Source organism: Bos grunniens, chromosome 19 (assembly GCF_055505025.1).
Source record: "Bos grunniens cultivar Pamir isolate PY7600 chromosome 19, Bosgru_T2T1.0, whole genome shotgun sequence".
Lineage (NCBI taxonomy): Eukaryota > Metazoa > Chordata > Mammalia > Artiodactyla > Bovidae > Bos > Bos grunniens.
The window spans coordinates 25,536,151-25,562,677 of record NC_141183.1 but is presented as its reverse complement, the minus strand read 5'-3'; the positions used below and the strand labels follow the sequence as shown (position 1 = coordinate 25,562,677).

At 54.0% G+C, this 26,527-nt stretch overlaps 3 protein-coding genes and 1 long non-coding RNA gene across 5 annotated transcripts; 3 read left to right on the top strand and 1 right to left on the bottom strand.

Annotated features, from left to right (window-relative positions):
• The first annotated feature begins 52 nt into the window (after positions 1 to 52).
• Positions 53 to 3,203, top strand: HOXB7 (homeobox B7). Of its 2 annotated transcripts, none has more exons than XM_086355465.1 (2): positions 53 to 708; positions 2,351 to 3,203. In XM_086355465.1, the coding sequence occupies exons 1-2, from the start codon at positions 202 to 204 to the stop codon at positions 2,435 to 2,437; spliced, it is 594 nt and encodes a 197-aa protein (XP_086211591.1). In that variant the 5' UTR covers positions 53 to 201; the 3' UTR covers positions 2,438 to 3,203. The 2 variants fall into 2 exon arrangements, with proteins under 2 accessions (XP_086211591.1, XP_086211590.1); XM_086355464.1 differs by having other exon boundaries at positions 65 to 601.
• A 2,254-nt stretch (positions 3,204 to 5,457) lies between these two features.
• LOC147351797 (uncharacterized) lies at positions 5,458 to 20,091 on the bottom strand. The gene is made up of 2 exons (XR_015146890.1): positions 19,677 to 20,091; positions 5,458 to 6,518 (listed from the first exon to the last, which is right to left on the bottom strand). It is a non-coding gene; the product is annotated as an uncharacterized LOC147351797 (long non-coding RNA).
• HOXB6 (homeobox B6) lies at positions 5,822 to 14,508 on the top strand. Its single transcript, XM_086355454.1, has 3 exons — positions 5,822 to 5,962; positions 7,638 to 12,588; positions 13,618 to 14,508. The coding sequence occupies exons 2-3, from the start codon at positions 12,174 to 12,176 to the stop codon at positions 13,875 to 13,877; spliced, it is 675 nt and encodes a 224-aa protein (XP_086211580.1). The 5' UTR covers positions 5,822 to 5,962; positions 7,638 to 12,173; the 3' UTR covers positions 13,878 to 14,508.
• Positions 15,333 to 18,996, top strand: HOXB5 (homeobox B5). Its single transcript, XM_086355452.1, has 2 exons — positions 15,333 to 17,110; positions 17,772 to 18,996. Exons 1-2 carry the CDS (start codon positions 16,549 to 16,551, stop codon positions 18,017 to 18,019), a joined length of 810 nt encoding a protein of 269 aa, XP_086211578.1. The 5' UTR covers positions 15,333 to 16,548; the 3' UTR covers positions 18,020 to 18,996.
• Positions 20,092 to 26,527: the final 6,436 nt, after the last annotated feature.

The following is a 26,527-nucleotide window of genomic DNA, read 5'->3' as shown; positions in this document are numbered from 1 at the left end:
TTTTTTCCACATTACCGGGAGCCGTGGGGAGGCTGCTCGGCCATTGGCTGAGGGGACGTCACGTGGGCGGGGTCACATGGTCCAGAGAGGAAAAAGGGGGTCCTTTTTGGTGTAAATCTGGACTCTAATTCTGTAATATATCAAGGAATCTCGTAAAACCGACACTAAAACGTCCCTGCCTACAAATCATCCGGCCAAATTATGAGTTCATTGTATTATGCGAATGCTTTATTTTCTAAATATCCTGCCGCAAGTTCGGTTTTCGCTACCGGAGCCTTCCCCGAACAAACTTCTTGTGCGTTTGCTTCCAACCCCCAGCGCCCGGGCTATGGAGCCGGTTCGGGCGCTTCCTTCGCCGCCTCGATGCAGGGCTTGTACCCCGGCGGGGGGGGCATGGCGGGCCAGAGCGCAGCCGGCGTCTACGCGGCCGGCTACGGGCTCGAGCCGAGTTCCTTCAACATGCACTGCGCGCCCTTTGAGCAGAACCTCTCCGGGGTGTGTCCCGGCGACTCTGCCAAGGCGGCGGGCGCCAAGGAGCAGAGGGACTCGGACTTGGCGGCCGAGAGTAACTTCCGGATCTACCCCTGGATGCGAAGCTCAGGTAACGCCGCGCACCGAGCCGTCCCGAGCCGCAGTGGCCCGGGCACATATCCCGGAAGGCGCCCCCTTCCCGGCCAACCGCCCTTCTTCGCGTCCAGAGTGCTCCTGGTAGGAGATCGGCCCTGGGGACGCGGCCCCCCCTGAGCCGCGACACGGCGCGCCGCCCCCCTCCCATTTTTGCTTGGTGCTCTCAGGCTCGCTCTGCTTCCCTGGCGGATCCCTCTTCGCCGACGCCGCGGCGCTCTGAGCCCCCAGCCCACCCCCCACTCTTCCTCCTGGCCTTTTAGCTTTAAATATTTATCAGCCGCGCCGGCACGGGCTGGAGACGAGGCCGTTTGTCTTGCGGAGGAAGGCTGGGGTTTGCAGAGAATAGCCATTAGGGTCTCCCCCCCTCCCTTCACCCTTCCCCCGGCGGGGATCTCATCTCTGGGTGTGTCCCCTCAGCCCCAGCTTGGATGAGGTCTGGGGGAGGGGGCTGTAGCTCTGAGCGGTTCTCCCCTCCCTCTTTCCTCCCAGCCAACCCGCTCCCCCATTATTCCCTTCTGGACAATTAGAGGTGGGCTCTAGAGGCCTGGCGGGAGGAGGGGGTGTGAGAAGAGCTGAGGATTCAGTCAGGGACACAGAGGCAGGTGGAGAGAAGGGGGCGGAGGCCAAAAGAGAGAGGCTTCTGACTCCCCAGTGAACTTGGGAAGGGGGAGGCAGGAGAACTAGAGAATGGAGCAGAGGCCTCATGGGGAGCCCAGCTGACTTCCTCAGGTGCCCTTCCTAGCACCCCTGGAGAACTGGCCAACAAGTTTTCCAGTGTCCTTCCAGAAGGATGGATGTTCTCTTGGGGGAGAAACAAGGACTCCAAGAAGTCAAATCAAGAGTTAGAGAGTGCAGGCCGCTGAGGCAGCTACTGCAGAAACCCCAAGAGACCAGAGGCACTGTGGGGGTCTCCTGACAAGCCTGTCCCAGACAGCCTTCTTTGTGTTGCCCTGGACTCCAAGGCCTCTCTCAAGATCCAGGAAACCCAAGATATGTGGTCAGAGGCTCCCAGTCCAGCCAGGGTTGAGGGCCAAGAGAAGCCCAGCTCTTATTCCATCAGTATTAGTGGTCACAGTTCACATTACCTGCTCCATAATTCAACTGCCTTTCCAGCTGATTTATTAAAGCCCAAATTTTTCTGCTCATAAACATTTCAGCTTGGCTTTTATCTGACTTGAAATTAGGCCCCCAACCCCTCCTCCCACTGTCTCCTTCCTAGGAGGGCTGGCACCAGCACCTCCCCCAGCACAACCTCCCTCCAGCTTCCTCAGGGTTTGGGGCCTAACCTGGGAAGCTCTCCCCTGCCCATCTGCCCCCACCAGCCAGGTACTGAGTGTTCCACCCCAAACCAGGCTGCTGTCTCTCCTCTCCTCCTGTGCCTTCCCAGAGGCCCAAAGATTGCTTTGGAGGGCTGAGTTGTCTGGGCAGGTGGGCAGGCAGGACAGCCTGAACCTCAGCCACTCATTGGGAAGTAGCAGAGGGCAACTGCTCTCAGACCAACTCCACTGCGCCAAGGAAATCTGCAAATTCTCACCTCCTCCTCATTCCATAACAGGATGGGGGAGGGGGTAGACTGGACCTGTAAGGCGGTTTGTCTCCTTTTCTTTTTGCGAAAAGCCCTCAGGGCAGGCCTAGAGTCGCACTCCAGGGTCACTTGCATGGTTTTCCTTGTTATGGCTTATTCTGCACGCACTGACTTTTCTCCCGTAAATACTCTGCGCAGGGACCGACCGCAAGCGAGGACGCCAGACCTACACCCGCTATCAGACCCTGGAGCTGGAGAAGGAGTTTCACTACAATCGCTACCTGACGAGGCGGCGGCGCATCGAGATCGCGCACGCGCTCTGCCTCACAGAAAGACAGATCAAGATCTGGTTCCAGAACCGCCGCATGAAGTGGAAAAAAGAGAACAAGACCTCAGGCCCCGGGGCCGCCAGCCAGGACAAGGCCGAGATGGAGGAGGATGAGGAAGAGTGAGGGACAGAGAAAGGGGAGAGGAAGAGAGAAGAGAAAGGGAGAGGAAGAGAGAGAGAGAAGCTCAGCTTTGGGAACTGAACCAGGAAACTCAAGTCAAATAGAGAGGGAAAAAAAGCAAAAAACAAAACTATTTAAATGGAAAGCAGTTAATTTTTTTTTAAGAAGAGAAGGTGAAATTTTGGTTTCTTAACACTGAAAAAAATACTACCTATAGGAAAGTCCGTCAGGTTTGTTTTGTACTATATGGAAAGGACATCATCTACCTGTTCTGTAGCTTTCTGGAATTTGCCTCCCCCTTTTTTATGTCGCTAATTGTAAGGTCTTTGGTAAAATCTTGTTGTTTTGTAAGCCCCCTCTTTGATGCTGTCTTTGTGGTCTGTGGGTCTGGACTGTGTGTGGTTCCCTGTCTTCCTGAGCACCCTGCCTTCCCAGTAGTGGCACTGAAGGGGCCTTAGGGAGCCCCAAGGACCCACCAACCAGCTCAAGTGTACCCTCTGTGCAACTGGTCTGCCCACTGCTCCTTGCTCCTGCCAGCCCTGTGATCCTCTTTCCATTCTATGTATATCTGAAAGATGGAGAAATAAAAAATTAAAAATAAACATATGTCCTATTTTCTGTGTCTCTAAGGCTGGGAGTAGGTGAGAGATAGGCATGCATACCTGCGCCCAGCTTCTGCTGCGGCTCATTTCTTAATGTGCTGGTATCTGCTCTCTTTTTCCTTGGGTTCCTTGCTCTGGCCAGATACCACACATATGTAGCCCCCCCTTTTTTTTACACATATTGACACACAAATGCACACAATCACACTTAGTTACAGGCGGACATTGCACATAAATATATACCTTGTCATACAGAGTCACAAACACCCATATTCATTATGTTCACAAATAAATATACAAGCATTCACACATCCTAAACCCTTTCCAGAACACATGTATTCACATTCACTCACACAAGTAAACCTACATTCACACTCACTCACGGACACATTTATACATACCAGGATAACACTCACACATTGGCTTATAAACACACAGACTCACATTTGCCCCCTAGTAAACACGTCCTTGAGTCCACAGGCTCAGTCACACACATTCACAAAACCAAGCCAAACCAAACCCCAGAGTTCCACAGACCTTTCCTCATCCAAGCCTTCACACCAGGCTGTGACTCGGCACCGCCACGGGGCACAAACATACAGAGCTGAAATCCAAAGTTCTAGGCCCCAAGCTAAGGAAGAGCAGAAGGAAAGGGAAGGTGACCACCCAAATCCACTCCTTCTCCGGCCGGCGAGTGGGTGGGCAGGCGGCGTTGGGCACAGGCCGGGCGGGCGAGCAGAAACCTCCCGACCGCCCAGACAGGCCTCCAACCTCGAGATGCTCCCGGCTTTCCGCTCAGCCCGCAAATATTTTCTGCAAGAGCTATTCGGTTATTTTATTTCAATTTATTTTACTTTCATTTAATTTACCTCATTTTAAATTGATCCACGGACCCAAATAAAACTTAAAACTGGGGGAGAAAAAAATGAGCGCCGGGAGCGAGAGGCCGAGCAGTGCGAGTTAGCCGGCTGCTGTGGCCGCATCCCGGTCGCTCTGAGCCCGGCCGCCCGGCCGCCGGGCCTCCCGGGCTCCGCCGGCTGCCTCCGCGCTTTTCTGCCCGCTGTCCGCGCTGCCGGCAACCTGGAAATCTCCGGGGTACAGAGAAAGAGAAAAAGAAGAACAATTTGCGAGGGAGGTTATTTCCTTTCCTGAATTTGGGCGCTGGTAGCTCAATTCAAAATACCGGCGTATATCAGAGGACCTGGGAAAACCCGGGGTGAATTTGGGTTGTTTGGCTCCAAAACATCCCCTTGATTGAGAAATACCGGAGGATGCCGTCTAGACCTTCGGAGCTGATTTTTAGTATTTATTCGATTATAAATCCTGGCTTATTTAAATTTAAAAAACAGGCGTCGGGCACTGAAAGGGTAAGAGGATTGGAAGGAAGCAAGGTTTAGGAGAATCTGTTTACTCTAAATTTGTAAGTAAAAGGCTCCTAAGCCTGCGGTACCCACATTAAGGACCGCAGACCACCCCCTCCCCCCGCAGAGAGCATGGGGAGTTGTCCTTGGGAACCTGGGCAAGTGCACATTTGGACGAGAGAGCCAAGTGTCTGGGTCCGGCTTTGCTCTCCTCCAATTCCTGGGATGCAGAGGCAATCATTCGGTGGCTAGAGTGTCTGCCTTGGCCTCCATTAGGGCCACCTTACTTGGGACAAAAGCTAGGCCCTAGGGGAATCTACGGCCCCCAAACCCGCAGTGCTACAAGCCCTCACAGGTGGGGTCCTGCCATCTATAGGGCTGGGAGTGAGGGGGGCATTCAGAGGGGGAAAGGGGGCTTTGATGCTTTCATTTTGCCCCGAGGCTAGTGGCAGCTCTGGGCATTGACTGTTGCTCCCAACTCACCCCCAAATTGCCTTAGAAAAGACCCTGTGTGGAGGTTTTGGGGTGAATTTTTACTAGAAAAGAAGGACAGAGCTCCAGTGAGAATAGGGAGGTTCCAAAAAGAACCCCCTTCCCAGATGGATGCTTGTGCCTCCTCTGTCTGATTCCCCACACCCCAAAACTCACACCTTCTCAGATTGGGGTTTCCCCAAAAATCGAGAAGGAGAAGAAAAGAAGATGGCGACTGAGAAAAGGGTTGCTGGTGGAGCAGCCATGAAGAAATGCAATAAATTCCTTGTTGTTTTATGAAAATTTACAACTTCGTGATAGAAGTTTATGAGTGGTTGAATCCAGCGATTGGCCAGCGCCGGTCATGTGGCCAGGCGATCGTGAACATGAACTTTTTATCATTTCCCTGGTGGTTATAATGCAGCATTCTTTTGGACACCACACCTAGGTCGGAGCACTGTCGTCCTTCAGGGCTCCAGCCTCTTGATATTTTTATACTTCAGTATCAGCTCGATAAAGCAAAAGAGAGAGAGGAAAACCGAGGGGGAGAGAAAAGAAGAGAGAGCGGGGGAGAGAGAGAGAGAGAAGGAGGGGTGGGAATTACACAAAAGAGAGAACCAAAAATAATTTTAATTTCTAAGTTAATTTGCTTGCTGATCTGGGATTTTAGTCATCATGGAGAGTAAATGGACAATCTGCCCAGGACTGCAGCCTGATACCATTTTTCAAAGCCAGAACTTACTCCATTTTCTATGCAAATATCAGAAAAGCGAAACACCCTCTCTCCCAAGTCAGAGAAGGGGAAGCAACGGCTCTCAGGTTGGGACAATATTATCTGGAAGATGAAGAAGAAACCGAACGCTCTTCCCCGCCCCCCTTTTTCCCACCCCTTTCAATCGGAGGAAAGAAACCCCAAGGTCTGCAAAGGTAAGGGAGATTCTACAATTTTCTTCTTATTCTTTTGCATCGGTTTTGTAGGGGGTGGGGCTTGGGTTTGTCTCTCTCCCCCCTCTTCCAAGACAGGGCTGAACCCCACCTCTGGGCGCTGCAGGGAGAGGCTTCCTAGGAAATTCGGTGGCTGAGAGAGGGGTGGTTGCTTCCTGGAGGAGAAGCAAGGCAGGGAAGACGGTCGGAGGAACCGAAAGGGGCCACGGGAGGCGAGCTCTAAGTGGCCTTTTTAAGCTGGGAGAAGACGTTTAAGCTAGAGGGCTGCGAAAGAAAAGATAGGGGGTGTCTGGACTTGGGGTGCCGGCATAAAGCCGGTTGCTACGGCCTCTGTGGGTTTGCGCCCCCTCCCCCTCCCACCATCTCTCCCTTGTTCCGGCCTCCCCCAATTGCCCCGGCGCAGTTCTCTTGCCCGGTGCGGGTACGGGTCTCCGTGGCTTTCCGGCACCGTTGGCACGAGGGGCGGTGGCGCTGAGAGACGTCCTGGTCTCTGGAGGGCCTGGAATCTCCGTTGAGGCCAGCGAGGGTGAGCAGGCGGCTAGAGAGATACAGAAAGAACAATTCACGGAGAAATACTCATTATCTCCCTTCGGAAACATTTCTGAAATTAAAGGGCTGTGGGTGGAGGCACCCAAATTGAGGGAAACCCCCTCCTCCCAAGAAGCCTGCCTGAAAATGCTCAGTTCTTTGGCCACTCCCGTAGGAGGGAGGCTCGCTCTGCAAGGAGACAATTTTGTGTTTTTTAACGCGGTAGGTTACAGCGCGTTGGTTTCTGTGTAATACTGGTTCTGTACCTTGTGTTTTATTGGTATGGGATGTGTGGATTTCTGTGGAGGAGAAAATTGCCATGTGTGTCTGATGTGGAAACGTTTCAAACTTTCCTGGATCCAAATGTGGTGATTGTGAAGAAGCTGTTTAAAACGTTGTTGTTTTAGGTATGGAAACAAAAAAGAAAAATAAAGAGAAGAAAATTAAAAGAAATTCCCATTAGGGGATTTGATAGTGTCTGGACTAGAAAGCTGCCTGGCACTGAGCTCAGACAGCTAGTCTTGTCCCTCCGGCGCCTGATTCCATTCCTGAGCCAGGCCTGGGGTAGGGGGTAGGGGGTAGGGGGTAGGGGGTGGGGGGAGCCGGGAGAAAAACCGTGGGGCGGGAAGCCTAGATTCCTAAAGTAGCTGGTGGGGTTGAAGAAGGCGCCAGTCGCTAGGTGAAGACTTAAAAATAGAGAGGGGTTCTGGGGAAGCTGCCAGCTGAGAGATAAGGGACTTAGGGCTTTAGGGCTCGTAGAGCAGGAGAGACTGTGAGTTAGTTTGGTTTGCAGAAATGGGTGATTGCTTTCCTCTTTTTAAGGACCAGATGCAGAGATTTCAATCTCAGGTCTCTGGTGGCCCAGGGATTGCAGGGTCTGGATGCGCATAGGGGAATATTGGCCTTCTCAATACTGAGCTGAGAAGAGAGAGAGCCACTTGTGGCGCGGGAGGGGGCCCCTGGTGGCACAGGTAGATGCCCTGGAAGCAGGCCCAGTATGGGTGCCTGAAGGGACCCCTCGGCTGCGAAGTCAGAGAAGTTCTCGGCCAGCACCCGCGGCACTCGGAGCCTATTCTCAAAGGAAAAATTCCCCAAACCTACCCAGACTAAAGGTCTTTTTCTCCTGTAGTCTTGCCGGAGTATAAATCATCCCTTAGACACTTCGCTCTGACCCAAATTATGCGGTTTGCTGCCATCTACCGTCGGTTTGGAGACATGCGGCTTCGGCGCCGCAAGCTCGGCGACGCTGCCTGAACCCGGCCCCACGCCCGGAGCCCCCAGCCGCTCAGGTTCGGCGGGATTCCGGGGACTTTCGGGCCAGATTATCACCTTCCGCTGGATCTTGGTTCCAGCTCGCCCACATGTGGATTGGAAAACGAGGATCCCTCTCTCTGTCAGGCCCATCCCAGCTCCAAACCTGGCGGCTGGCTGGGGGAAGCGGCTTTTTTCTAGGGCATATTTTAAAAGGACTAATACTGCATCTGGCGGGAATGGGGCCCTGAATCAAAGGGTTGGGGGATCAGAGTCGAGAGCCCTCTCCCCGACGTCCCCGACAAACTCAAGAGGGGATCACCAGGGCCGCTAGGGAGATCCATCCGAGGCCAAGGCTGTTCAAGGTTTATTTGGTTTTCTTTTCGGCCAAGGGAGGGGTCCTGCAAGGGAGGCGCCGGCCCGGGCAGTTCCACTCGGTTGTCAAAAGACAAACCGAGTCTGTGTTCTCCGGGTTGACTGGTGGGTCTTGCCAGTTCCTTGGCCGGTTGAGTGTATGGTGAAAGAACTGAACCGAGCTTTCTGGAAATTGTTGGTGTCTGCAAGTGAGCGAGTGTGTGTCCCCTTCCCCATTCCCAATCATTTCAAGCGAAATCGACACAAACATGCTTTGGGAAAAAGCGGGGAGAGGGGATCAATCATTAAGGAAGCAAACCATTGTAATTTCCGTTCCTGCCCGACTCCTCACACCCGCTGAAGCCGACTGCTTTCCCAGGAGGGGGTGGCGAGGGCGAGGGTACGCGCCGCTGCCGCCGAGTTTGAATATTGGCCCGTCTCACGGGTTACTGATTAGCTCGGGCTTTCAAGCCGCAGGAGGAAGCTCTGGCCGCTCCTTTCAAGGTGCTGTGGCCCCAGTTCCTGGGCGGGGGGCTCCAGGAAATTGCCTCTGGTGCCAGTCAGGCCTAGGTGTTACGGGGTCTGGAGCTGGAGGAGCTGCCGAAGTCGAGGGGCCCAGCGGTACTAGGGGCAAACGCGGGGTCTCTGCGGCCCGAGGCTCTGGCGCCTTGTGAGTCTGCCTCGCAGGAGCAGCCCTTTCAGCTTTTCAGCAGAGAGTGACTTTCTGGCGGCTGGAAGGCCCGGCCCAGTGCAGGAGCCCCCAAGGGAGTGCTCCCTGAAAGTCTTGGGCCCCTCGGAGGTTTTTCTTTCGGACAATCGGAAGGACAGATGGAGAGGGGAAGGCAGCTGTACAGAGGGTTGAAACCTTTAAGGGCTCTTAGGGTGCCCATGGGCCTGGGGAGAGGGAGCTGAGGGCCACTGCTCCCCTCTCCAACAGAGAAGATGCCATTCATTTGCATAATGGAAATGTCTTTGTACCTTGCTTTGGAGGAGCCAATTTTAAGGCAGTGTTCCCTGTAAACTGCTCTCAAAGATTGGGAGAGGCCACACTGCTCCTCTGGGAACATATATGTTCCCCAAGCCCAGAGAATCGTGGAATCTAGAGGAAGAATTGGGTTGAGATGTTTGAATTCACCCCACCCCAATCAGAGTTGAGATTGGGGTGGGGGAAGTTGCCCACAACTCTTAAGAGCTGGGAGTGGGAGAGAGCTTTGCAGCTAAGAGGAAGTGGGAAGCCTGGACAATGTCTTAATACCCATCCCCTCCAAACACCTACTGGCACATACCCTCCCTGAGATTACCAGTGCAGGAGAATTCTACTCTGGAGCTGAACACAACTTCGACATTTACCGGGGAGCTGGAATGTGTGTATGTCCACAGGACCACAGATTCACAGCTCAGGAAATTACAATTATAAGTCCTGCCAATGGGATTTCTATACAATCCTTCTGTTGTGTACGCAAGACTTAAAACACATTTACATCCACCTCTCCGTACACACACCTCCTCCTTGAGCAGGGAGAGACATCCCAGACCAGCAGATGGCTGTGCCCACTGTGTATTTATATGTTCCCTCTTGGAGACAGACCGACGACGGTGGATGCAACCACAGACAGATTCATAGAGATCTGACTCCAGAAGTCAGGCAGCCTCTGGCCCAGCCCTGCCTGCCTGCTCTTTCTCCCAAACAAACGGATCAGACGAATAAACGCTCATAAATACCTCTGGGCTTAGATAAGAGCGATGAGGCGCTATTTCCTTTCATGCCCGACTCCAGGCGCCCAGGCCCTGCCTTTGCGGCTCCATCTCACGACAGGCAACCTGCAGAGGTGAGGTTAATTTGGGGCTATGACTCTAAGGATAAGGCGATTGTTTTCGTGCTTCTATCATAGGGGAAGTCTTCATCTCTTACTGAATCTTATGTTATCCAGGCTTCATGGGAAAGGCCATACCAAACAGTCCTAGTTTGAGGACACTGTGACCAGAAAGGAGGAAGGGAGGGCTGAGGCCCAAGGCCCAGCCTCAGTAGCAAGGAGGAGGGAGGTACACAAGGTACTCTCTCCACCTTGCTCCTCCAGCCCAAATGTTCTCCATTCCTTTCCAGGAGTGGGCCTAATCACAGCTGGATTTGAGCACTTATGACTGCATCATTAGGAGGCTAGAGTTTATCTTTTAAAATCTGACAACCCCCACCTCCAAAGAGGGGCTAGGAAGTGGTTGATGGGACAACCAGGAATAGCCACTTAACCATGAAGGCACAGCAGAGAAGTTGTCCTAAGTTTAGGGAGCCTTGTGGGCCGCTTTGCAACAACCAAGTTCCATCCCTGGTCACTAACCTCAATCCTTTACCACTTTTCCTAGTGTCTTGTGCCATCTTCAGTGGGCAGATTTGGCCTACAAAAAGGAGTCCAGAGAACAAGTCAGAGAAGGGTCAGCCTGGTCCCTTCATCATCAGGTTTTGTCCCACATTCTGGCCCATTCCTGGCCCCAGGTCCAAAGCTTGTCATCCTTTATGCGCATTAGAATGTTGAAAATACACTGTGGTTCAGTCTTCCAGGCTGGTTCCAATGCTCATTTTCCTAAAATAAGAGTCAGAGATGTACACACTCTCTCACACCAAAGCTTGTAGGCAGCAGGCTGGTGATACATATATGAGAGGTGGGAGGGATTGTAGAGATGCTGAGAGACAGAAGGGTAGTGAGCATCTGGAAAGGGGATACGGAATGATAGTGGTAAGCTGCCTGCTGCGGCCCCAGGAGGACCCAACCCTCCCCTTTATAAAATGAAACAAAAACTGTCTTGAGAAAGAATTAATTAAAAAAGAACTGTCAGCTTCTGGAGAGACCTGGAAAAGGAGCGATGGCTCCTCTCTTCCCAGTGGTTTCTCATTGTCTCCAAAATCAGGAGGGTTTGAAGACCTGGAACTGGTGGAGGAAAAATTTTCTTTCCTGTACTTACTGAGGCACCTTTGATACCTAAGAATTTGTAGCCCAGGATATTCTAATGTCTTTTGGGGTAGGAAGTGGGGTGGAGGGAGGGTTTCAGGCAGGATAGGGATCAGACAATCCTCTCACCCCTCCTCTCCCTATCCCCTTCTTCCCAGTGCCCCTTCCTGTGCCAAGAGCAAGCAGTACATACTAGAACCAGGCAAGATATCTTGGGCAGCGGCAGCGGTAGCCTTCCAAGAAGCTCCTAGCCTAACCGCACAGCAAAAGGGAGAAGCTTTTAGGCTCAGACCCTCCTCCCAATTCCCAGTCTTCTGGGTCCTCTGGCCTGCCTCTCAGACTACAAGAGCTGTAAAGAGGCAGGAATAATAAGCCCAGGCTTGGAGGAGATGGAGTAGGTCTGAGAAACAGGAAAAACGGTTTTCAAAACCTGGGAAGGAGATGGTTTCTTCTTCTTTTGCTTCTCGATTTCTGAAAGCGATGCTAATCAGCGGAGAGCTCTTCTCTCCTCCTACCAACACAAAACCCGAGAAACCAGCCTTCTCCTTTAGTTCTCTTCTAGGGAGACTGAGATTCCAGATTCCGAGATATTTATCCACCTTCCCTTGAGGGAATGGGGCTCAAGCAAGTCAGGGGTTAACTTTTCTGAAAACACAATTAACTTTTTCCTATTCTGCGTGGGGAGGGGAGGGATATATTTATTTAATCACTGGAGGATGGGGTGGTCTCAATCCAAGTGCTCCCTCCTCCCTCAAAGGCACAGACGCCTCTTTCGCAGATCCTACGTAGGTGGAACGGGACGCGTTGTGCTGTTGGGGAGAGAGAGAGAGAAAGCAGAAGGAGAAGGAGGAAAAAAGGTTGATAGGTTTGTGCGCGGGTCCCTCGCGCGGGCTGCGCTCCTCCTGGGTGCTATTTGACAATTCCTGCCTCTGCCATTGGTCAGTGTTGGATCAGATGGTTGTATTTCCTTCTGGCCCTCACTGGCACCTCGCCATCCCCCCTCAGCTAAAACCCAATCTCAGATATACTACTAATAGGCGCGGCGCTCGGACTATAAAACACAACAAATCATAAACCCGGCGGAGCAGCAGCGGCCGCGCGCGCCTCCCCTCCCAATGAGTTCCTATTTCGTGAACTCCACCTTCCCCGTCACTCTGGCCAGCGGGCAGGAGTCCTTCCTGGGCCAGCTCCCTCTCTACTCGTCGGGGTATGCGGACCCTCTGAGGCACTACCCCGCGCCCTACGGGCCTGGGCCCGGCCAAGACAAGGGCTTTGCCGCTTCCTCCTATTACCCGCCGGCCGGCGGCGGCTACGGCCGGGCGGCGCCCTGCGACTACGGGCCGGCGCCGGCCTTCTACCGCGAGAAGGAGTCGGCCTGCGCGCTCTCGGGCGCCGACGAGCCGCCCCCGTTCCACCCGGAGCCGCGGAAGTCCGACTGTGCGCAGGACAAGAGCGTGTTCGGCGAGGCCGAGGAGCAGAAGTGCTCCACCCCGGTCTACCCCTGGATGCAGCGGATGAATTCATGCAACAGTGAGTGAGACTTGCTGCGACCGCCGCGACCCCCGCGGGCTCCCTCCCCCCACCAGAGTCAGAACTAGAGAGCCCCAATTTTTCCACGGAGAAAGCATCTCGGGTTGGAGCTTAGGGAAGATTGGGCGCCTGCCTCGATCTCCCGCGCTGCCCTCACGCCCTCAAGAGTTGCAAAGTTTGCAAAGTCCCAGATGCACTCCGAGCCAGGGAGAGCGAGTGGGTTCTCTGCGAGGGCCAGGCCGCAACCGAGATCCGGGTCAGGGAGGCAGGCAGAGTCCGCGCAGCCACTGGTTGGGCTCTCCCTGGCGCCCCCAGCTCTGGCCCGGTCCCCCACCCCAAGACTGTTCATTAAAAACGGAGTACGTCATGGGAAGGGGGGCGGCGTGACGCTGGCGAGGGAGAGTTGAGTCTGTCCCGGACTGGTTTTCCCTGGGGGTCGGGGGCTGGGGAAAGAGGAGGCACCCGGAAAGGGGTGGTAGTCAGAGGAGGGGGGGAGAATAAGGGGAAGAAAGAGAGGGAGCGGGCGGAGTCGGAGAGAGGGAGAAGCAGGCGCCGGGGTCTCAGGTTGGATTATTTGTCGGTCTTAAATCCCAAATTGATGTCCATTAACGGGACACGAAAGTGAGGAGCCCTTAATGCTGACTACGGATCGATCCACGTCATTACAGATTAAGGGCCGGAATCTATCACGGGGTGGTGGGGGAGCCAGATGGAAAAAAAAGATGCGTCTAGGAAGAGACACACCTGGCCAGTGCTTCTCCAGCCCCTCCCCCTAGGCTCAGGTGGGATTTAAAACTGCTCCTCCCATCCCCCCACCAAGAATCTAGACAGAAGGCAAAAACCTAGGAGACCCGGAGGGAATCTGGAGGGGGCGCTGGAGGAGTGAGGAAAGGTGGGGGTGGGCAAGGAACCAGGGAGAGTGGAGGGCATCCCGGGACAGGCTAGAGTCCCCATTTGAGGGTCGAATGGGGGAGGGGGGGTTCTGGCCTTGGTAATCCCAGGCCTCAACGTCTCCTCTCTGCGTAACAGGTTCATCCTTTGGGCCCAGCGGCCGCCGCGGCCGCCAGACCTACACGCGCTACCAGACGCTGGAGCTGGAGAAGGAGTTTCACTACAATCGCTACTTGACGCGGCGGCGGCGCATTGAGATCGCGCACGCCCTGTGCCTGACGGAACGGCAGATCAAGATCTGGTTCCAGAACCGGCGCATGAAGTGGAAAAAGGAGAGCAAACTGCTCAGCGCGTCTCAGCTCAGTGCCGAGGAGGAAGAAGAAAAACCGGCCGAATGAAGGCGCTGGCAGGGGGCGGGGGGACGCGAAGGGAGAGGCCTGCGGGGAACGGAGGGCAGCGAAGAGCTCCGGGAAAGGCTCTGAGGGCGGGGGAGCCTGGGGACCTGCTCTCCAGAGCGCGACAGGCGGGGCCCCGCGCTCTCCTGGACGCCCCCGCCCGCAGAGCGCTCCCTGGGCGCTGGGAGGCCGTGCTGCCTGAGCCCAGCCGGCACCCCAGCGCCGCCTCCACGCCCGCACAACCGCCTCCGCCCGAACAGGCTCCCGCGTGAGAACTGAGGACCGGACTCACTTGATGTTTCCTGGAAGCAGAGCAAAATGCTCTTGTCCGTGTCGCGTCTCATTTCGTCCATGTCGCCCGTGCACGGTTCAATGGTAGATTCGCAGTCCCCTCAGCGGGGGCCTCGAAGACTCCCTGACCCCAGACCTCTCTCCCAGCCCCTCCCCAAAGCCACTGGAAGGAGCACATACTACCTAGAAGTAAGAAGAGGAGCCTCAGAAGAAAACAAAGTTCTATTTTATTAATTTTCTATGTGTTGTGTTTGTAGTCGTGTCTTAGCTCTGGACGTGAAATACTTCGGTAATAATATTAATATTATTAATAATGATAATAATAATAAAGACGTAAAACCTCGCTGCTCAGTCACCTCTGCTCCTCCCCTGCCACTTCCCCACCCCCACCGCCACCCCTGCGTCCCGGTGCCGGAAACTCTGCAGCGAAGGCCGGAGCTCTGGTTGGCCCCAGAGGGCCAGAGGCGACTCGGAAGTTACAGTTGAGATAAAGGCTGCAGCGGTCCGGCCCAGGCTCCAACGCCGCGCCTCGCCGGTGCTGAGGCTCACAACAGCCTCTTCTCGTGCAGAACTGGGGGACGGAGAAGAGTCGTTCCCCTTTTATTCTCTAGCGTTTCTTCGTTTGTCCGTGGCAGGAGGGAACGCCACCGAGGCCCCCTAGCCGGGAGCTCCTGCAGAGACTGAGCTAGGCGGGTCTCTGTGCCTCAGCGCTGGGTTATGTCCGCAGGATCCCTGAGGCCGATGATCTTTGGCCTGCCCACATGGCCTGATTTCCGCCGGCCTTGGCCCTCGGCTCCTGGCCTAAATTGGGGCCACCGGGTGTCTGTCTCCCTGCCCACAGCTGCAGTCTCCAGGCGTCCCTTCCTGCCTCAAGTAGCGGCTTAGCGACAAGTAGGGGGATGTGAAGCCGCCGGCAGGCGCCTGGGCGAAGGGCAAGACTTTCCCCTGCTCTTTGGAGACCTGAGGGCAGGAAGCCAGGTGATGGGGCAGTTTGGTCACATCCCATCAACTATAACGGACCCATTCTGTCCCCACCCCATCCCACCCCCCACCCCCCACCCCCACCCTCACCCAGGCGACAAGATGAGGAGACTGTTTTCCTTTCTTCCTCCTCCCTCTCTTTCCCTTTTTTTATTTTTAAAGAAAATAGCCGTCCGGCAGAGGGGGCCCAGCTGTGGCGGTCTCTGGCCGCCAAGCGCGCTCAGCAAGGCGCTGCTGGTCCTCCGAACTCCTTTCCCGGGAAGGCGTGAGCCGCCCGGCAAATTCTGAAACTACCCAGATGCCAGCAAGGGGTCTCAAGTAGGGATTCCCAAGGCAATAGCAGGCAGTTGGTGAGAAAGCGGAAGGATTCTTCCTTGATCCCAGAATCTCAGGACCACATTTATAGGCAAACCCGAGTCCCTGATGCGGTGGCCTCTACCGTTTTTCTCCCATCTAAGCCACTTGGCCCCAGCTGGGCTCTTCTTTTGGGGTCCCTATCCTGTTCTGCCATCCTTCCGTCCTGGGCTAAGGATGAGGAAGAGTATTTCAAAGTTCTCAGGGGACCCGGAGAAGCGAAAGTTTCTCCTTCGAACCCTTGGCTTTGCCCCACGGGCTTGGCCTGGATGCTGTGGATGGACCACTGCAGCCGGGTCAGGAAGCAGACCAGGCCGGGCTCACAAGGGAAACCCTTTGCAATAATTGTTTTTCACACACATCTTCCAACCTCTCCCCCATTTCTGCCCCCAACTCGGAGACTTGCAAGGCCCGAGTAAAGGAAGAGCAAATCAAGCTTTGGTCACCTTCAGTTAAAATAATAATAATAACGACGACGACAGGGAGAAGTACCGAACGATAGACAAACTCCACTTACGAGAAAGTGGGTAAAGGCTTAATCGGGTTTCTCTTCTAAAAGACTCAACCCTTTGGGTGAGCCTAGGCCGGGTTTCTTTCTAGCCCGGCGGTTGCACGGAGCCAGCAGGGAGGCAGTCGTCGCCGCCATGCCAGTCAGCGGCCCGCGCTCCCGCCGTTCGCCGGGAGGTGGCGCGCTCTGCTCAGAGGCCGCCACCAACCTTCTCCCTGTTTCTCCCCCTTCTCCTTTTTCCCCCTCTCTCGGAGGCTCGCATTGAATCGGCCCTAACGATTCTCGGATCGTCATTATTTGTAACCATAGAGCATGAATTACCTCTTGAGGTCATCAGCGAGAATTTACGACTGGTCAACAAAAGCACGTGATTCCCTAACGCCCCCCCATCCCCCTTCCAACCCCCCCCCCCATATTTGGCCGCATACATAGCAAAACGAAGTACAGTGCATCGCTATAATTCATTAATACATCATAAATCGTGAAGCACAGGGTTATAACGACCACGATCCACAAATCAAGCCCTCCAAAATCACCCAAATGAGCTCGTACTTTGTAAACTCCTTCTCGGGGCGTTATCCAAATGGCCCGGACTATCAGTTGCTAAATTATGGCAGTGGCAGCTCTCTGAGCGGCTCTTACAGGGATCCCGCTGCCATGCACACCGGCTCTTACGGCTACAATTACAATGGGATGGACCTCAGCGTCAACCGCTCCTCGGCCTCCTCCAGCCACTTTGGGGCGGTGGGCGAGAGCTCGCGCGCCTTCCCTGCGCCCGCCCAGGAGCCCCGCTTCAGGCAAGCGGCGTCGAGCTGCTCCCTGTCCTCGCCCGAGTCCTTGCCCTGCACCAACGGCGACAGCCACGGCGCCAAGCCCTCTGCTTCGTCCCCCTCCGACCAGGCGACCCCGGCCAGCTCCAGCGCCAATTTCACCGAAATAGACGAGGCCAGCGCGTCCTCGGAGCCTGAGGAAGCGGCGAGCCAGCTAAGCAGCCCAAGCCTAGCTCGGGCGCAGCCAGAGCCCATGGCCACCTCCACAGCCGCGCCCGAGGGGCAGACTCCGCAGATATTCCCCTGGATGAGGAAGCTTCACATCAGCCATGGTAATTCTCGCTCTCGCTCCCCTTTTTGTCTTCTCGGCTGTTCCTTCTCCACGTTTGGGGGTGGGGGGAGTCGGCGAGGAGAGCTTGGCTTTTCCTCAAATATAGATTTCTCTTTTTCGGAGGGGGAGAAAAAGCTCGGAGGGACAGAGCCAAAAGAGGGCTTAGCTGGGGGGTTGAAGAGGAGTATTTTTAATAATTTGTTCACAGATTCGCCTTAGGTTTTATTTGCCCAGCTGTACTAGCTTTAGGATGAAGGATGGGGTTTATGTAACATGGGGAAGGGTCCTGCTTGCCCCCGAAATTTTGAGACTGCTTTTAGCAGAGGAGGGGCGAGCAGTAAAACGAGGTTTCCAGGGCAAAAGTGCAACCGTTCTCCTCCCTCCCGGGGTGAGCGGCCGCCTGAGCCCAGCGAAGGGTGAGGCACAGGGAGGGAGCAAGAGACAAAGCCGGGCGCATTCGCTGCGGGCAGAAGTGGGGGCTGTAGGAGAAGGGGGCATCAGGAAACAGGCTCGGATGCGGGTATCTGGAGTGGGGAGGATCGGAGCTGCGGTGAGCTGGGTGCCGGGGACGCCTGGGTCCTGCTCCACGCCCCCCTCCCACCCAGTGCCCTCTCCCTTAACCAGAATAACGCGGCCTCGCCGCTCTGCTCTGTCTGCTCCAGACATGACCGGGCCGGACGGGAAAAGGGCCCGAACCGCGTACACCCGCTACCAGACCCTGGAGCTGGAAAAGGAGTTCCACTTCAACCGCTACCTGACGCGGCGGCGGCGCATCGAGATCGCCCACGCGCTCTGCCTGTCCGAGCGCCAGATCAAGATCTGGTTCCAGAACCGGCGCATGAAGTGGAAGAAAGACAACAAACTGAAAAGTATGAGCCTGGCTACAGCCGGCAGCGCCTTCCAGCCCTGAGCCCGCCGGGAGGAGCCCGGGCGGCCCAAGAGTTCATGCCGCCCCCAGCCCTGGCCCCTCCAAGCCTCCTTGCGCTGCCGCCGCCCGCTGGGAACCGGTTCCCACGAGCCTGCCTCAGCCCGGGCCTTGTGTTACGATTTTTCGTTTGGTCTTAGGTCTTCCTGTGGCTCCCTCTCTCCTGGACTGGTTAATCTTGTTATTATTGTAATAATAATGATAATTATTATTTTCCCTCCATGCTCCCCACTCCCCTGCGTTCACCCCCAATCCGCCAGTGTTTCTGAATGTTCGTGTCTGTGGTTGCACTCCTTCCCCCAGGAAAAAAAGAAACTCGCATGTTTAATGTGAACTTTCCCCTCCCCATCTGTGTTATAACTTATTTATAAAAGGATGATCGCTGTATTTTGAGTTTCAGCTGGAAACTTCTCTAAAAGGGGCAGCAGTTGAGGTGGGATAGTGCCGCAGCGCGGGGCCCAGCTGAGCTGGCCTCGGAGACCGGGAGTCCATGACTGTGTCTCTTTCCTCCTTCCTCTTCCTCCTCTCTCCCCACTCCCAGGCCCAAGTTTCCTAAGGCTTGGTCCTGAGGTGGGAGGGAGCTAAGGGGGACCAAAGGGGTGATGTTGAAAAGAGGGAAGGTACATAGTGAGATTTAAGTTCCTGCCGCCTGGGTAGGCCCCACAAGGCCTGGTCTGGGAGCCTCAGAAAACAAAAATAATCCTCAGTGTAAAATGTCTTGTGTATTTCTCTGTGAATCCATGGGTCTGGTATAGAGGGCCCAAAGCTTGTAAATATGGGGATAGTCTGGGTCAGACCTATCCCCTCTTCCCTACCCATTTCGATTCCAAGACCATTTGTAGTGAGCGAGTGGATGCTGTGCTACGTGTGAAATCTGTCTTTGCCGGGCCTGTCTCAGTGATTCGCTTTTGGTATTTGTTTGTAGCTTTCCTTGAAGTCAAATAAATGTCTCCCCTCCTCCACTGCCCTTCCACTTGTCTTTTCTCTGGGGACCTGCTTCTCCCATCACCAGGCACACCCTAGACCATTCTTGATAGATCTGGGGTGTGGGGAAGGGAGAGTAGGATGCTCCCCAGCAGCCCCTCTCAGCCTCCTAAGTCTCTGCTTAGTCCAGCGGTACTTGGGCCAGGGGACAGGCTTTCATGCCTGGGGGACTGAGAGGCCCAGAAATCCCACCTGAAGCTGAAGCAAGGGACAAGGGAAAGGCTGAGCTGGACTCCACCCTGGTCTTCCACCAGCTGGCCAGAAAAGTCTCTGGAAACCTCTTCAGGAAAAGTAATTTGGGCCTAAGCCCTAAGCAGGAGGCTCCTGGTCTTGGAAGAGATACAGGCCTGCCCAGCCCCCTGGCCCCCTAGTCTAAATCCCAATTCAACCCTGTTACCCAGTAGGCAACCCCCACCCCCTCCAAAAAAAATCAGCTCAATTTCAAAGGTTTCCTCTTACCCTCAGTCTTCTCTACATTTATCAAGGGCTTCCTCTCTCCAGGGGCCCAACTGACCTGCCCTCTTGATTAGGAGCTGGGTTCCCTCCTAGAAGGCCCTTGGTTTCCCCTTCAGCCGAACTGGCCCAGGGCCCGGTCCCAGTCCTCTTCCATCCAAGTCAGCCTCCACCCTGAGTACAAGAGTCAAGTCTGGACACTTACCCAGTTCGTCCCTTCCAGCTTGGCCCAACTTCTTACAGGGCTGGGGGAGGGGAGGGGGAGCTGGTGAGGAGGCAGCCGAGGGTCTTGGAGGCTCTATTGGGCCCTCTTTCCCCCTTCCCCCTTGACTTTGTCCCCCTTTGTCCATAGCAAACTATCCCAAAAGTCGCTATGACATTTAGATGTCAAATGGATAGGGGTTTTATCTTGAAGTTAGATCGTAAAAATCGCGGAGAAGTCAGACAGATACCCCTCACTGGCTCGAGAAAGTCACGTGAGGTCCATAAAGTTAGTTTTATGGTTTTGGGGAGTTGACACCGCGCGGTATATTTCACATTCTCCAGAATGTTAAGTGACACTTTAACTGCTCGCTGTGGTGGGGAAGGGGGCAGAGGTAGGTGAGCGCTCTCCGGGCCCAGAAGGCGGTGGTGTGGCGGCAGCCCAGGCCCAGCTCTCCCGCAGTAAGTTGCTTCCAGCTTTCGCTTTTCCCCTTGAAATTGTGGGGCTTGAAACTAGGGGAAGGAAACCGTGCCTCCAGCAGGGCTATAGGGTAATAAGTGGGAGAAATTTAGCCTGGTTTTGCACCAAGTTCTGACCAGCTGGGTGTCTGAAGTGGGGCATCTAGTTCAATGTGATAAGGCCTCCGCAGTCGTTGGGTGCCTGGTTTTATTTGCAGGAGTGCCTGACTTTTTGTGGGCAAAAGGCTTGTGTGGGTTCCTTCAGTCCTCTTGGAAATTTAGGGGGCAAAAATGAGGGGTGTGTACTGCTGATAGGAGGGCCCCATGTTGCGGGGGGCACTCCACTACTGGCCATCTTCAAACAGACGCCTCCCCACCCCTAGGAAAGAAACTTTATGACATTCATTTGTCAGGGGTGTGTGGGGGCGCGCCGTTAGGCACTTTTATCTGGATACATCTGAGCTGAGAAAAAGCTTGGGGAAGGCTAAGCAGCTGCTGTGGGCTGCCTTGCACTGGCGCACTCTCTGGCTTTTAGATCTTTGAACCCATGAAAGGGGGTACCTGAGTTCTCCATGCCTTCATCAAGGCTATCTGGAATGGGGTGCGCCGCGCCTGCCTGCCTTTGCACCCAACTTCAGACTTTTGGTTCCAAGCCAACCTGCTGACTTGACTCTATGTAGGGTCCTGAGGTCCCAATGGGGAGCAGAGGAGGGCATTTCCCTCAAATCCAAAACCTAATTCCTGGCCAGGAGTGGGGAGAAGGGGAGAGCTTCTTTTTATGTCTAGAGGATCTGTGTGTTTAAGCAGATCCCTAGCGATCCCTCCAAAAATAAAAGTTGCTGAAGAACGCAGATTCCCAACTGTCGGGAGAGTAAAAGGGTCTCAGGAGCTGCGAGAGAACATTGGAAAGGTGTTCTCTTTCCTCTCCTTTCTTCTTCTCTCCCTACCAGAGCCTAGAGGCCCTTTGTTTTGTGGCACCACAAACCAGAAGGATTGCCTTATTTGACCCCCAGGGGGCCCGTTATTTTCTAAGGATAAGTCACCCTCTTTCTGAAAGCTAGAGGCCTCTTCCTCACCAAATCGACCTCTCCATTTTTTAAGACACATGCGGATCAACCATCCCCTCATGCCTGCTTTTGCCATCTCTAGATATAGCTCGCCAACTCCTGTTGTCCCTGGAATTGGATCTGTGACAACTTAAGGGGTTTCTGATCTTTGGGACCAGGAGAGGTTCACAAGATCCTCCCCTTTTCACATTAAAGAACATCTACACTCTCTCCAGCAGCTGCTCCCTATTCCCTGAGCTCTCAGATCAGGCCTAATTTACTGGTCACCCTTCATGGGCTTTGAGTGCAAAGAGGACAGAGGACAGAGGCTTTGAGTGCAAAGGTGTCCTCCCCTTGGTGTGAAGACACATCTCTCCCAGAATGTTGGGGCATCTGTGTCCCATGGAAAGGAGATTCTGCTCAGTTCCCAGAGGACATCAAGCACCATTTAAAATACTAGTAAAATCCGGAGGCATGACTTCCACAGGTTTCCACTCTGGACAAGGCAAATGAGTTAAATAAAGATGCAAAGGAAGAGTGTAGTGGGCACAGAATCTGATGAGGGGACCCCATTCCTATGGTACCCTTGGTCTCACTCTGATGCCACCAGCCACCCTCTCAGAAACCCCAGACCACCAGGCCTGCTGCTAAAGATTTTTTGGCCCCCTTCCACATCAGTTCTGCAAATTCTGATAAAGAATGTATGGGGCCAGCAGCCCAGGGACATCTGTTCCGCATATCGAGAGAGATTTTCCGGAATGGCAAAGGGCAGCTCTGGAGAGGGTGCCCACTTCTGCCACAATAGCCAAAACTCTTGGAGGATCTCCTCTTGCTCAGAGCAGATCCTATCTGGGGAAGATCCCATCCTAGCTGGGCTTTCCTCTTCCCCACTTCAGGTTCTCTGGGTAACTGTCTTCCCTGAACCCCAGCAAGGATCTGTTGGGGGAGAAGATGAGAGCTTCCCAGGGATTTCTCATGCAAAGGAGCTCTCTCTGCCCCAGGCCCTGTCTTGCTCTCCAGCCTTCCCCAAGACACTCTCCAAGAAAGCTGTTCCTCTCTCTCCTCTCCCCGGCTGCATTCAGGCCCCAACCTTTTGAGCTGCAGGCTGGAACTTACTAGCCAAATCCTCATGCCCATCTGTGGTACTTTCCACCTGGGGCAGGATAGAGGAGACTGGCAGTCGGAGGGTAAGGCTATAGATTCCCTTTTCCCTCTGAGGCCAGCTTGACCACCACTCAATAGACAATTTAGTTTTTTGTTTTACTTGGTTATTTTTTATTATTATTTTTGTTTTGTTTCTCTGAGGCTGTGGTGTGGGAGGAAGTATAAAGAAGTGTAAACAGGAAAGCCAGCCGGGCCTGGAGTTCCAAGCGCCCATATTTCATTGGCAGCTTCCTCTCTGTAACTGCTGCAGGGACACTTAACTCTTCCCTGGCTGTGACAAGTATTCACTGGGGTCTGGTGGGGGGGACGGGGAGGGGGGGGGCAGGATCCAAGAGTAAGCTCCTCTCTTAGGATGGCTCCTTTATCCTGGGGTTTGAATGCTGAGGTGGATGCCAAGGATTCCAAATGAGGGAGAAGCAGACCGCTCAGCACAGTCCCCCAAACTCAGTCCCTTTTGGGACAGAGCAGAGAAGGCAATTGCCTGTATGGGTTTCACAGCTTGGGATCAGCCCATCCAAGCAGGGAGAACAGGGCTAGCAAGAACACTTCCCCTCTTTTAGAGCAGAGCCCACTGGTCACTGTCTCCATTTTTTGGAGTTTCTCGGAATAATCAGATTTCGAGGCTGGGATCTGCCCACAGCGGGATTTATCGATTGCTGCAGCGCTGTTACACATCCATATTAATTAACCCAGACACCGCCTGGAAACCAAGCTGTTTGGGATGGGGGAGGGGAGAAATTGGGGGCCTTTAAGGAAAATGGACATTTATCAGTAATTCATGCCCTGGGGCTCAGATTGGAGAATCACTTCTCCACAAGAAACACGTGTCTTCCCCAAGCTGCGTGTCCCTTGACTTCTCAGCAAGAAGGGTAAGCCTGACTTACTCTTCACAGTCGGACTACACACTTCTTCAGGGTGGAATTAAACACTTCCCAGGCCCAAACACTTCAGAGTTACCTTGCCCCAGCACTCCGATGGTGGTTGTTTCCATCAGGACATTTTTAGAGGGGTTAACATCCCCTCTCCACCTTCCTTTCAACTTCCCCAAGGTAGAAGCTTTTTATGGCTTTCCGGGTTGTGTTTAGTGTTTGTTGGTGGTGGTAGTGATGGCCTTCTCCTTCCTCCTATCCCTCCGTCCAAAAAGTGATTAGAATCTGTTAAAGGATTTAATTAAGAGAATTAAATGAAAAGGAAGGAGGCGCAAATGAGTTGGGGGAAAAAACCCACACCAAAGCTATTCTCAACGATTAAATCGCCATTTTAACAATATAATGGAGTTTGCATCCTGAAAGGGGAAATCAACGCTCATATCTCATCAATAATTCATAGAGTCCGGGATCACGCAGAGGTCAGCAGACGGGCCGAGCGCCGGCCTACTTGGGGCTCCGAGCCGCTGCCGCATACATTAGCGCCGCCGGCCGCACCGCCGTCACCTTCAGCGCTCCTACAGGTTTAGGCCGATTTTTTCCTCCTTTTGGCGAATTTACTGAGACCTAGATTTCGGGCTTCAAGAGGAAGTGGGGGATTCAGGAGACTGGAGAGGATTGGACTTCGGGCCATTCTGGACCTGTCGGACCCCGAATAGATCAGCACGTTCCCAAGTTTTAATCTCTTTCTCTCCCGCTTCTTTCTCCTTCGATGCTTCAGGCGTCCTCTGTCCTATCAGTTCTCTCCCTAAATCTCCTCTTGGCCTCCTCTAGCTTCCCCCCACCCCCACCCCCTGGCCCCCGCTGCACAGCCACGCTCTGGTCTGAGCCTCCCTAGCTGCGGCCCCGCTGCGGCCTCTGAACGCAGCGGCTGACCATGCCTGACCCCCGGAGCCGGAGCCGAGTAGGATAGAGACGAATGTGTCTAGAGAGGAAGGTACTTCGAAGGCCCCAACACCGCTTGCCTAGTCAAGAGATGACCCAGGAAGGCCCGGTGGAGGGGAGTGTGGATTCAGCCTGAAAAAGGAGCGTTTAGGGGAGCAGAAGGGGGAAAGTCCTTGCATGTGGAAACATCTCCTTTTGGGGCCTTGGGGACACGATGGAGCATAAACCCGATATATTGGAGCTTCTGGTTGTCCTAGTCTCTTTTTCTCCGTATATGTGTCTTAACTCTCTCTTTTCTGTTTACAGATCCCCAAGGGTCCCTAGGGAAGGAGGAACAAAATCCTTCTCTGTGGGAGTTGGGGGCTTGGGAGGTGATATTTGGGAGCAAAGGAAAGCGAAAGAGGGCAGGTCGCTACGCGGCCGCTGCATTAGCTGAGGCAGAGGCTGTAACGTCCCCGAGCTGCCAGCAGAGTCCGCCTTAGACCAAGTTCACAGCCAGGCTGGAGTCTTCCAGGCGCCAGCGAGCGGTCCGGCAAGGTGGCCCGGGGCCCGCTGGGTCTTGCAGAGCCTGGACCCTGAGCTCTCTCTCCAGCCTTCTGGGGCCTGGGCCCCCTCCGGTCCCAAGGAACCCTTCCTCCAAGCTCTATCCACTCCTCGGCCCAGAAACACCCTTCTCGGTCAGCCCACTCTATGGCTGCCGTATGTCCTTTCGCCTGGCAAAAGCCATGGCGCCCCCACTCTGGGGGACACAAGAATGGAGAGGGGTGGGTCGTCAGAAGCTCTTCCAGGCATCTAACATGAGAGATGGTGAAAATGCGGAAAGTGGTGAAAAAAAGTCGGAAGTGCAGTTGGCATCTTTTCCCGAGGAGTTATTTAATAATGGAAAAAGATTGACTCCTTTTCCCCAGGTCTAAGGCCCTTAGTGGGGGTAGTAGGCGGGGGGGGGGGGGGGGGGGGAGGGGGATGCGGAAGGGGAGTCCGGGGGTAGGGGGCGACGGGGGAAGGGCAGGGAAAATGGTTTGCGCTTGGGTTTCTGCACCCGGAGCGGCAGAATGAGACCCTGGGCGGAGAGGCCAGTGTTATTGCCGGAGGGGTCGCAAAGTTGGAGGGTCAAAAGTTTACAGCGTGCGTGAGCCGGCCGCGGCGGGGGCGGGGTGGGAGAGGGGAGGAGGCTGTGTGTGTGTGAAGAGAGAAGAGAGCAAGCTGGGGATGCTCGAGGTAAGGAAGACTCGTGGGCTCGGGGAGTGGGGTAGCGGCGCTGAGAGCGGAGAGGCAGATATCTGGGGAAGGAGAACGGAAGGAAGAAGTCCTCCTCCCCAGACTGGCTCTGGTGGGCTAGGGAGATGCACAAAATAAAGCGCTCTGGGCATGGCCAATCCTCTACGCAATATTCTTTCCTAAAGATAACCTTTGAGTCGCCATATAAAATTTAATTAAAACCTACCCAGCCGCACACATTTTAAAAATCCAATTACCCACACGTCCTTGTAGGACGTTTGGTGGGGCCAAGGAAGCCTTCCAAGGCTTCCTGATTCCCACCCACACCAGCCCCATCAGGCTTCCTCTAAAGGGGCAAAATAGCTGGATCCCCCAGCTCCTTCTCCCTCCAGGCAGGCTAGTTTTTCAGGGATTCCTAACCCTCAGGTGGGGTCCAGGCAGTTGGAGTCCAGTAACCATGGGCCAGGACTAGAGGGAGTTTAAAAACTCCTATCCCTCCTTGCAAAGTGCTTGAGTTTAAGCAGTTGGATATTGAAAGAAGGTTACCTTAATTCTCTCACTCTCTCCCAAACCTACACTTGTGTGTTCTTTCAGAATGCCTCTCTTCCTGTTTCAAGGAGGGAGGGAAAATGAGAAGGAAAAATACTGAATGGCCTCACAGAGATCTTTCTAACTGGCGACCTGAAATGAACTTTGAATCTATGCATTAGGCTTAGCTCATAAGTATAACGCTTAGAGACACTGTAATTTTAACACCAGGACATATGCTTATTTTGGATCTTTAAATGACTGTTTGTTGCATTATGAGATGTCATCGTTCTCTTCTAAGCATTTCATATTGGAGGTGCTCTCTGGGTGTTTGTCCTGCCAGAAAAAAAGGTAATTTGAGAGTTTTCATATCAACGCCTTTTGAAACATGGCCAGAAAAGATAACAAATCAATTTGACCCCAGTTTTTTTTTTTTTTTTTTTAATTAAACCAATTGGGTATGGGTCCTCCTTTCTGCTTGGCCTTCAGGCAGATTTTTCTGGGGAGTCAGGCCAGGAGGGAATTCCTGGGTTCCAGAGGAAGGAGAGGTCAAAGCCTGAACTCAGGAATCTATTTCTATCTGTTCTTAGTCTCTTCCCCTCCACTGCAGGACAGAGTGTTAGCAAGTT

Excerpts from the sequence above, each read along its gene's own strand:
- HOXB7 (XM_086355464.1), top strand. The coding sequence starts at position 202 with ATGAGTTCATTGTATTATGCGAATGCTTTATTTTCTAAATATCCTGCC. Across the intron at positions 602-2,350 it reads CCCCTGGATGCGAAGCTCAG|GGACCGACCGCAAGCGAGGA; the intron begins GTAACGCCGCGC and ends TACTCTGCGCAG.
- HOXB5 (XM_086355452.1), top strand. The coding sequence starts at position 16,549 with ATGAGCTCGTACTTTGTAAACTCCTTCTCGGGGCGTTATCCAAATGGC. Across the intron at positions 17,111-17,771 it reads GAAGCTTCACATCAGCCATG|ACATGACCGGGCCGGACGGG; the intron begins GTAATTCTCGCT and ends TGTCTGCTCCAG.
- HOXB6 (XM_086355454.1), top strand. The coding sequence starts at position 12,174 with ATGAGTTCCTATTTCGTGAACTCCACCTTCCCCGTCACTCTGGCCAGC. Across the intron at positions 12,589-13,617 it reads GCGGATGAATTCATGCAACA|GTTCATCCTTTGGGCCCAGC; the intron begins GTGAGTGAGACT and ends TCTGCGTAACAG.